The 9,922-nt window shown below is 43.7% G+C and overlaps 1 protein-coding gene across 1 annotated transcript in view; it reads left to right on the forward strand.

The window, feature by feature from the left end:
- The window catches only part of dst (dystonin), a 159,104-nt gene that overhangs the window by 121,500 nt on the left and 27,682 nt on the right, over positions 1-9,922 (forward strand). The window contains exons 54-61 of the mRNA XM_016566904.1: positions 4,963-5,124; positions 5,474-5,644; positions 5,757-5,923; positions 6,192-6,351; positions 6,545-6,871; positions 6,999-7,083; positions 7,290-7,531; positions 8,973-9,179. Of these exons, the coding sequence (XP_016422390.1) occupies positions 4,963-5,124; positions 5,474-5,644; positions 5,757-5,923; positions 6,192-6,351; positions 6,545-6,871; positions 6,999-7,083; positions 7,290-7,531; positions 8,973-9,179 (1,521 nt within the window). The remainder of the gene's footprint in view (positions 1-4,962; positions 5,125-5,473; positions 5,645-5,756; positions 5,924-6,191; positions 6,352-6,544; positions 6,872-6,998; positions 7,084-7,289; positions 7,532-8,972; positions 9,180-9,922) is intronic.

Consider the following 9,922-nt stretch of genomic DNA (forward strand, 5'->3'; position numbering starts at 1 on the left):
ACTAATATATATATATATATATATATATATCAATATATGTAATGAATATTTATATAAATTGTTTCATTTGCCATATTCCTGAACACCAAATTTGTTGTTATATTTGCAATATTTCACGCTAACTGCAGTATTAATGGACATGATAATGGCATTGTAATGGACTCAATTTTTACTTATGCACAATTGCCTATGAACTACTCCTGAGGTGAATTAAGCTGAATGTTTAACTGGGTTATTTTCGCTAAACTTCATGTAGTACTGAGCTTGAGCATATATACTGTGAGGTTCACTTTGAAGGGGATTAGAATGTATCCAGAGATTATCTGACAAGTAAAGTTGACAAGTACCAGAAACCAAACTGCATTCTTTATTCATTCTACCCTTCAATCCATGCATCTCCTACCTTGTCCACTTGCCATGAAAAAAGACCTGTCATGCACTTGGCACAGGTTACCCCCATCCAGTTCCTCCCTCAGCATTCTTCTGTAATTATGAGACACTACAGGCTCTTCCATGGCTCCAAAACACCAGGCAGAGAGGAGGAGAAACAAGGGACGACGAGGGCAAGAGAGCAGAAAGCATATCTATTTCTGCCTTGTGTGATGTCATCTGAGAGGGTGCCGTTTGCTTTTGTAGCTTTGCTTTTTTCTGTCTCTGCCCTCCCCTGACAAGAGGAGGAGAGCTGTGCTCAGAGCAGAAGCACACTAAGAAGTTAAGTCGAATGGGACACGGAGACAGAAGGGGAGAATTAAAAGAGGGTCAAGCGTCTACCAATCAGCATGAGCCGGCCACCGCACAAATGGAGCTGTGGCAGATGTTGCCTGAATAATGTGAGGGGGGCGGGGCCTTGAGCCCTGTGCCAGGAGGGTGTCTGTCATTGCCGGTTGGACCGCAAGAGAAGCAGGAGCGACTTTTAGTTTCTCCGGGAGCTTATGGCTTTGTTTTCCCAGATTTGAGGATTTGTATCAGGATATGCCACCATTATGCATACTGGATACCTCTGTGTGGATAACTGTACGGGAGTTCTCAGGAAATTCTAAAATTCCAAGCACTTTTTTGCACTGGATGACATCCCTGATGGAGTTATAAAGAACTAAGGAAACAAGCAACAATGACAAGTTGTGACAATGGGGAGAAATGTAAACCAGCAGGATTGTCATTTTGGAAAAGGATGTATAAGAGGAAGAAGTGATGTATATTAGAAATAACGAAAAATTTATTATTTCATTAACTTTATTTAAACCACCTCTATAAAAGAAATGTTATAAAATGTATAGTATTTTTATGGTATTGTAATTTTAGGTTTTAAATAGTATATTCATGCACATATTCTTAAAAAAATCTATGATTTACTTTACGGCTGTATTTATTTCCTTACGTCTTCTTTGGGGTAAAGTGTTTCCTAGTGATTTGCAAAAGTAAAGACTCCCCTATGGCTTTTTAAAAGTTTCGTTGATGTCTGTTAAGGATCGTTGCACTGAAAAGCTTTACCTCATTGTTATAAGTCATTTGTAAGTGATTGTCACAATGGGCAAACCTCTGAGTAGACCAGACTGTCTGCGGCAGAACCCTTCCTGTGTGGGCAAAGGAGAAGAGGAGGACCTCAACATCGATGACTGTTACGTTCCCCAGAGGTCCATTTATGACACAGTGCGTCTGAATGAGCAAATCGACTCGGGCTCTAAGGGCAGCCTGGCCTCAAGGCACTTAGTCGGCACTTTACCATATAGCCATCGCACCCTGGACATAAGCGCACTCTGTGGGAACGGCGTCTTGGCCTCCTCCAGTGCCTTTGAGCTCCGCAGCAGGGAGGCGGTGCGTTTTGACGAGCGGGTCGTGTTCGATGGCTTGAAGCTTAATGGAGATATTATCCGGGGTGCAGACACCATGCTGTGTAAGCCACGGCCAGCAGGCGAGAAAAGGGAGCCGGCTCAGCACCGCCGTTCCTGGCGGACCTTCGCCCCCGCAAACCTCAGCGAGTACGGCAGCTGCAGCGAAACGCTGTGCAATGACGGAACGGGCCAACACGGGTTGGGTCGAGGGGGAAGAGGAAGCAGTATGCCGAACTCTCTTACCTCAGAAGGTGACTCGGGTCTGTGTAGTCCCACTGTGGAGAGAGAACAGCGAAACGCACGAGCCCAGAGGCGACCTGGGCCTGGCACAAGAAGCCTTTCTTCTACTGAGGGGGTGCACGTATCTGGGGACCTCAAGCCTGGGCGTTCCCTCAGCTCCGGTCATGAAGAGTTCCCCTTCTCCCCAATGAAAGACAGATTACCCACTCCGCTGTATTACACAGATGCATCGATGCTTGGAAGCCAACAACGTAATAATGCATACAACTCAGACCTCAGTGTGGGTCAGCGCGCTGTTTCCAATAGCGATTGTCCAGATATAAATGTCAGGACGCTGGCAGAGTCAAGTAGTAAAACGCATAACTCCACGACATTCTCAGGATATGAGGAATTACCCACAGCTGAACTTCTTGAAGACACTTGTTCGCAGGACGACTGTGAGCTCCTCAGTGTTGTGGTGACAGAACCAAAGCCTCTTTCACATTGCCGGCAGAATCTTGAACAACATGTAACCAAGGACGAAAAGTGTTATGAATGCGAGCAAAGAGTTACGGACTCCAAAATGGCAGACTTAGAGGATTTCTTGTTGTTAGTTGAAAGGGAGGCAGGCTTCTCCAATGGAATAAAACACGTGGACGAGGAAGACATAGAGAGTCTATTAACATCCATAGCCGAATGTTCGCAGATGGAACTTGTGGCCTTGCCTTCCACCCAGGTACCCCAAAATAGCCGGCGAATGTTGATCGTTTGATTAGTGTTTCCTGGGAGGCTGGCTAGTGCCATTCGGCCTTTATCAGATTAGGAGAAAGCTGAATTAGGTTTATCATGATTGCTGGTCAGTGACTCAGATGTTGTGATTGTGCACAGCTGGCTGTAACCGAGTCGCAGCCTCTCACAACAACCAGTTGCCTGGCGTTAGAGTGCACATAGTGCCCATTTCAGTGGAAGAGCCTAACCTTATAAGGCTGCTGGCTACAATATATCTAGTTACCCTGCTGAAAAGACCAACCTAGCTGGCCTCTAGCATATGTTTTGGATGTTGGTCCCCAGTATGGGATTGTAATAATAGCTACTGTATGTTGTACACATTTATTTATGACTGTTACGTTCCCCAGAGGTCCATTTATGACACAGTGCGTCTGAATGAGCAAATCGACTCGGGCTCTAAGGGCAGCCTGGCCTCAAGGCACTTAGTCGGCACTTTACCATATAGCCATCGCACCCTGGACATAAGCGCACTCTGTGGGAACGGCGTCTTGGCCTCCTCCAGTGCCTTTGAGCTCCGCAGCAGGGAGGCGGTGCGTTTGGACGAGCGGGTCGTGTTCGACGGCTTGAAGCTTAATGGAGATATTATCCGGGGTGCAGACACCATGCTGTGTAAGCCACGGCCAGCAGGCGAGAAAAGGGAGCCGGCTCAGCACCGCCGTTCCTGGCGGACCTTCGCCCCCGCAAACCTCAGCGAGTACGGCAGCTGCAGCGAAACGCTGTGCAATGACGGAACGGGCCAACACGGGTTGGGTCGAGGGGGAAGAGGAAGCAGTATGCCGAACTCTCTTACCTCAGAAGGTGACTCGGGTCTGTGTAGTCCCACTGTGGAGAGAGAACAGCGAAACGCACGAGCCCAGAGGCGACCTGGGCCTGGCACAAGAAGCCTTTCTTCTACTGAGGGGGTGCACGTATCTGGGGACCTCAAGCCTGGGCGTTCCCTCAGCTCCGGTCATGAAGAGTTCCCCTTCTCCCCAATGAAAGACAGATTACCCACTCCGCTGTATTACACAGATGCATCGATGCTTGGAAGCCAACAACGTAATAATGCATACAACTCAGACCTCAGTGTGGGTCAGCGCGCTGTTTCCAATAGCGATTGTCCAGATATAAATGTCAGGACGCTGGCAGAGTCAAGTAGTAAAACGCATAACTCCACGACATTCTCAGGATATGAGGAATTACCCACAGCTGAACTTCTTGAAGACACTTGTTCGCAGGACGACTGTGAGCTCCTCAGTGTTGTGGTGACAGAACCAAAGCCTCTTTCACATTGCCGGCAGAATCTTGAACAACATGTAACCAAGGACGAAAAGTGTTATGAATGCGAGCAAAGAGTTACGGACTCCAAAATGGCAGACTTAGAGGATTTCTTGTTGTTAGTTGAAAGGGAGGCAGGCTTCTCCAATGGAATAAAACACGTGGACGAGGAAGACATAGAGAGTCTATTAACATCCATAGCCGAATGTTCGCAGATGGAACTTGTGGCCTTGCCTTCCACCCAGGTACCCCAAAATAGCCGGCGAATGTTGATCGTTTGATTAGTGTTTCCTGGGAGGCTGGCTAGTGCCATTCGGCCTTTATCAGATTAGGAGAAAGCTGAATTAGGTTTATCATGATTGCTGGTCAGTGACTCAGATGTTGTGATTGTGCACAGCTGGCTGTAACTGAGTAGCAGCCTCTCAAAACAACCAGTTGGGTTAGACTGCACATACTGTAGTGCCCATTTCAGTGGAAGAGCCTCACCTTATAAGGCTACTGGCTACAACATATCTAGTTACCCTGCTGAAAAGACCAACAAAGCTGGCCTCTAGAATATGTTTTGGATGTTGGTCCCCTGAATAGGATTGTAGTAGCAGCTACTGTGTGTTAAACACATTTATTTTGTAGCTTGGTCCTCTTACTTGATCTCAACAAGCCTTTTTTGTTTCATTGTTTTTATCTGCTTGTTAAGAGGAACATCTAAGACAAATTTGATTCTTAACTGAGAACCAATACTGAGAACTAAATGAAGTGGCCTTAGCTTTGAAAGAGTGACTTTAATGATTGCTTGAATATTGGGAAGATTGAATAGCTTAAATTTTTCTATGGGTTTTCAGTGTTGTTCTGTATTTATCACATGCAGATTTTCCAAAGGGACGTCATTGAGTCACTGCAGAGCCAATTGCAGGAGTTGAACACTCTGGGCCAGGCACTGATCCAAAATGCCGCCAAAGGCACCAGCACCAAAAAACTTGATCAGGATCTAGAGGAGGTCAACACCAGATGGAACACCCTCAACAAAAAAGTAAGACCCACTCTTCATCTAGTTTCAAAAACGGTTTACAATTCAGTTGAAGAGGTGCAATATCATGGATGAATCGTTTGATTTCTTTGTCCACTGCACTCTGGAATGCTCATAATTTTTTGATAACAATCATAATGTTTGCCAGTGTTGGTGAGTAACTACCAAATAGTGATGTTATTACCTTTTCAGTAGTTAAGGAATAGTCTTTAAAATAGTGTAGCGTTTCCAATATCGAACTTTTATTACAAAAAGCGGTGTAGTGTAAGATGCTACACTAACAAACCAAGTAATTTCTAGCATGCCAAGCTATAGTTTTAAGGTAAAACTGCTGTATTTGTGATCTCCCCAGGTTGCAGAGCGATCTGCACAGCTTCATGAAGCCCTGCTGCACTGTGGCAGGTTCCAGGATGCACTGGAGTCCCTTCTCAGCTGGCTCACAGACACAGAGGAGCTGGTGGCCAATCAGAAGCCTCCATCAGCAGAATTCAAAGTGGTGAAAGCACAGATACAAGAGCAGAAGGTATGATGGCCGACATGCTTAGACTTTATCCTCAATGAGAATGAGTTCACTGGTGTGAAATCTATTTTTTGGTTTTACTCACCTCTGTATTGTTTCTGCTGGCTCTATCTAGCTTCTGCAGAGACTGCTGGATGACCGGAGAGCTACGGTGGAGCTGATTAAGACGGAGGGACGGAAGGTGACCGACTTAGCTGATACTGTTGATAAGGAGAAGATCGCGAGAGAGACTGAATGCCTGGGGCAAAGGTGGGAAGACCTACTGAAGAAAGCCGAGAACAGGTAAAACTTACCGCAAATCTGTTGCTACATTTTGGAAATGACGTGTCCATTGTTGGCAAGTCAAATAGGAATAGGCTATTATCATTTTGATTGAAAAAACAGCTTTGGTGGACAAATCTTAGAATCAGTTCTTATTTTCCAGCTCTGCTCATAAGATATCATTTGTCTTTTTCATGGGTAAAGGACTGTGTTTTAGCATATGCCGCGGTACAGTATAATTAAACCCAATCATGTCCAGCAATAAAACTAACTGCGATGATCTTGGCAGGCAAAAGCAGTTGGAGAATATTTTGGTGGTGGCACAGCAATTCCATGAGACCCTTGTGCCTTTGGCGGAGTGGCTGACAGCTACTGAAAAAAGACTAGCCAACTCGGAGCTCATTGGCACGCAGACTTCCAAGTTGGAGGAGCAAATTTCTCAGCATAAGGTACAGAACCATCTGTAGCGACGGCATAGTCCCATGACCATGTTTAGTTTGTTTTCCATCACGTTTTACTTTTTTTATCCATTGCCCATTTTCCCTGCATTTCTGTGGTTCTTCCTTGTGTTCTCATTTGACCCATTCTTTTTCTGTTATTATGGTTTCTGCACCCTGGTCATGTGACTTCCATGGTAATCAGGCTTTAGAGGAGGAGGTTTTGGGCCGTGGTAAGATCTTGTACCAGGCCATGAGTCTGGGCCAGTCTCTGCGGACGGTCAGCTGTGTGGATGACAAGGAGCTGGTGCAGGCAAAGCTCGACAACACACACAGCAGCTACATCGAGCTGCAGGAGCATTGCCGCCAGAAGGCCGAGTTATTGCGGCAGGCCCTGGCTAATGCGCAGCTCTTTGGGGAGGACGAAGTGGCCCTAATGACCTGGCTCGATGAGGTGCACAGCAAACTGAGCGAAGTCTCGATCCAAGACTACACGACGGCCGTGCTCGCTAAACAGCATGCTGAGCAGCTGGTACTTTACACGCTCCTCCTCTTAAGGCTTCCTTCCCCTGTTTTGTTCATTTCGTTTCTTTGTCTTCAGTGGTGTGGTATGATTTTGTCAGAAGATGCTTGTGACTGATGTATGTTTCAATGTCCAGGCTCTTCATGAAGACATTGAGTTGAGGAAACAAAATATTGAACAGGCCATCCTTAATGGGTTAGAACTGCTGAAACAGACCACGGGTGAGATTTTAAAAAAAAACACATAGCTAACGGATTGATATTTGTATAGTTCTATTGCAATTTGATTATGTAACAAATGCAATAACAATTTTTTTTTTTTTTATATTTGCATAACCAACATTTAAAAGGTTTCCTGTTAAAAGAAATGTTTTCTATGCTCTGAAACTGTATGAATGTCTGTATTGTGTGTGTGCACTTTCATTCAGGCGATGAGGTTGTCGTCATCCAAGGTAAACTAGATGGAATAAAGACGAGGTATTCAGAGATCAACACAATGAGCAACAATGTTTCAAAGACTCTGGACAAAGCCCTGTCTCTTGCCACAAAACTGCAAAACACACATGAGGAGCTGAACGCCTGGCTGGAGAAGGTAGAGTCTGAGCTGGCCATGTTTAAAGCTCAAGAGCCGGTCGGAGAGCAGCTCACTTGCTTACAAGAGAGGCAGAAAGTAAGTGTTAGTGCTGCAGCTGCATGTTAACCCATAGGAAAAACAAATCACAAATGAGATCTCAAGTGTTTCTGCTAGGTATCTAAAGTACCAAACAAACAGAGTTTTGTAAGTCTCCCCCTCATTGTGTGTAAATTTGCCAGACCAAATTATTTGAAATCCAATTAAATCCAATTTCTATAAAAATGCATTTTAGGAGAAACCGATAAGGCAAAGCTGATATTGAATCAAACTAACTTAAAATCAAGTGTAACTCCAATGATGAAGTGGTTGCAAAGACTTTTCTTCTTTGGCTGATGTTGATTAGGGTGTTACATTTCTATAACACCAAAGAAGGTGACACTTTGCATGATTTGCTGAAGCCAGAATAAAAACTGAAAAACTGAAAAAACTTGACTTTTCTTACCATTTCAAATGCATGTTCTCTTTATTACCTGAAAATTCTTAAATATGTTAAAAAATACAGTTAGAATAGGGCTCTTTTCCAATCAAATTAAATCAGTATCAACAAAACCCATCTTTGTACTGCAGAGCTGGCACAGAAGCTGCATCTAAAGTGGCAATTAGATGTGTTCATGCAATCTGTTTAATAGCGCTCAGAGATGCCATGAATGCATGTACACTACAGTTACAATTGCATAAATAATGTTACAAGATTCATATTTTTTGGTGGCATCAAGTTCATTCCACCATTTCATTCAAAACGGCTGACTCATTTAAGAATGAAGCAAGTGACTGTCTTCAAATAGGTCATTGACTCAACTGATTTGTTCAAATATGCTGAATCATTCAGGATTGAAACACCACTGTGTTGATAGGAGAAACAGTGGCTCTGCTGGGACTCTGTTTTGACAAAAATTTTGCTAGCAGAATAGAGCAAAACAGTAGATATTTACAAAATTTTGTCTAAAATGTATGCCACCTAATATTAACTTAAACAGTCTATTTATTTATTTACTTACTCGTTTTTATTAGTGTCTGACTGTGCTGGTAGGCCGACATGTTATTTCAAAACTGGACTGTCCGATCTAAAACCGGACAGATGGCCACCCTTTTGGAAAATGATACACTGGCCAAAAAAATAATGAGTTTACAGTGCACTGTATTTTAAGGCGTCATTGTGACAGTGTAATTACACAAATAAGTACTGAGTTACAGTATATTAGTTAGCATCACATACTTAATTGGGGTTGGGTTTTTTTTTAGGGTTTAGTTGCTTGATATTAGGCATAATTTACTGTTATTACTCTAGTAAGTATATAACAAAGAAACTGTAAAGTGTTACCAAAAACAAATATTTAATTAACACACATACACACACACACAAAAGAAACATCAGTATTTAAAGTATATTTGAAAATGGAAAGTGTTTATGATTTCAGTATTCAAATATTGTCAAATTTGGTTGATGTATAACTACTTCTTTACTTGTCACATCCAGACACTGATGAAGGAGGTTAAGGATCAGAAGCCACTGGTAGACTCTCTTAATGAAGTAAGCAGCGCTCTGCTGGAACTCGTTCCATGGAGAGCAAGAGAAGGTTTGGACAGGATGGTCACAGATGACAACGAGCGCTACAGAACGGCCAGCGATGCCATTACACAGCATGTAGACCAGACCGGAGCTGCCATCTTAAAATCCCAGCAGGTACAGTGGTTCTCAGCTGCTTGAGAAAATAACACCACCCTTTTATTAGGAAGATTCACAATGAAGTTTGTTGAAGCGCCCAAACAATGCAGCGCCTGTGATTGCTGCCAAGGGTGACTGGCCTCATTGTGGTGCTAATTCTTAGTGCTTTATAGTCATTCAAACCTAATTTATCTTCTTGAGCCTCCTTGGTGGTATTTACATAATATACTAATGGAGTGTGACCCAGACTGATTACATTTGCATCACATTAGTCTGTTTGTGCTGTGAGAAGACTTACGCTACGTTTACACGACAATGATGTAGTCAAAAACGGAAAAGCTTTTCCCTTGCGTTTTTAAAAAGTTTCACGTATACATGACAACGTTTTCAAAACGATTAGCGTTAACACATATCTGAGAAAACGGTCAAAAACGCTGTATTACGTATGCCAGGCCAGTAGTTGGCGCTGTCACCTTGTTAGTAAACAGTACCTGTTACTGTGTGTATATGATGCGTCTCCGCTGTTGGTTGTAATATTGGTGAAGTAAATCCACACTTTGCTGAAGAAGCGTTAGCAAACTCTTGAGCATCAACAAGAGTACCATGTACTCCGTCATTGTTGTGTATGTTTGTTCGCGCTTGCCTTTAAAATCGACACGTACTGCGCATGTCTACATACCTAACACGTTCTATGCACGCGCATGATGTCACCATTTTCAAAGGTTCCCGTTTTGGGTGTTTACACGGAAACGACAACGGTG

This window comes from Sinocyclocheilus rhinocerous, unplaced genomic scaffold, assembly GCF_001515625.1.
Source record: "Sinocyclocheilus rhinocerous isolate Xijiao unplaced genomic scaffold, SAMN03320098_v1.1 scaffold552, whole genome shotgun sequence".
NCBI lineage: Eukaryota > Metazoa > Chordata > Actinopteri > Cypriniformes > Cyprinidae > Sinocyclocheilus > Sinocyclocheilus rhinocerous.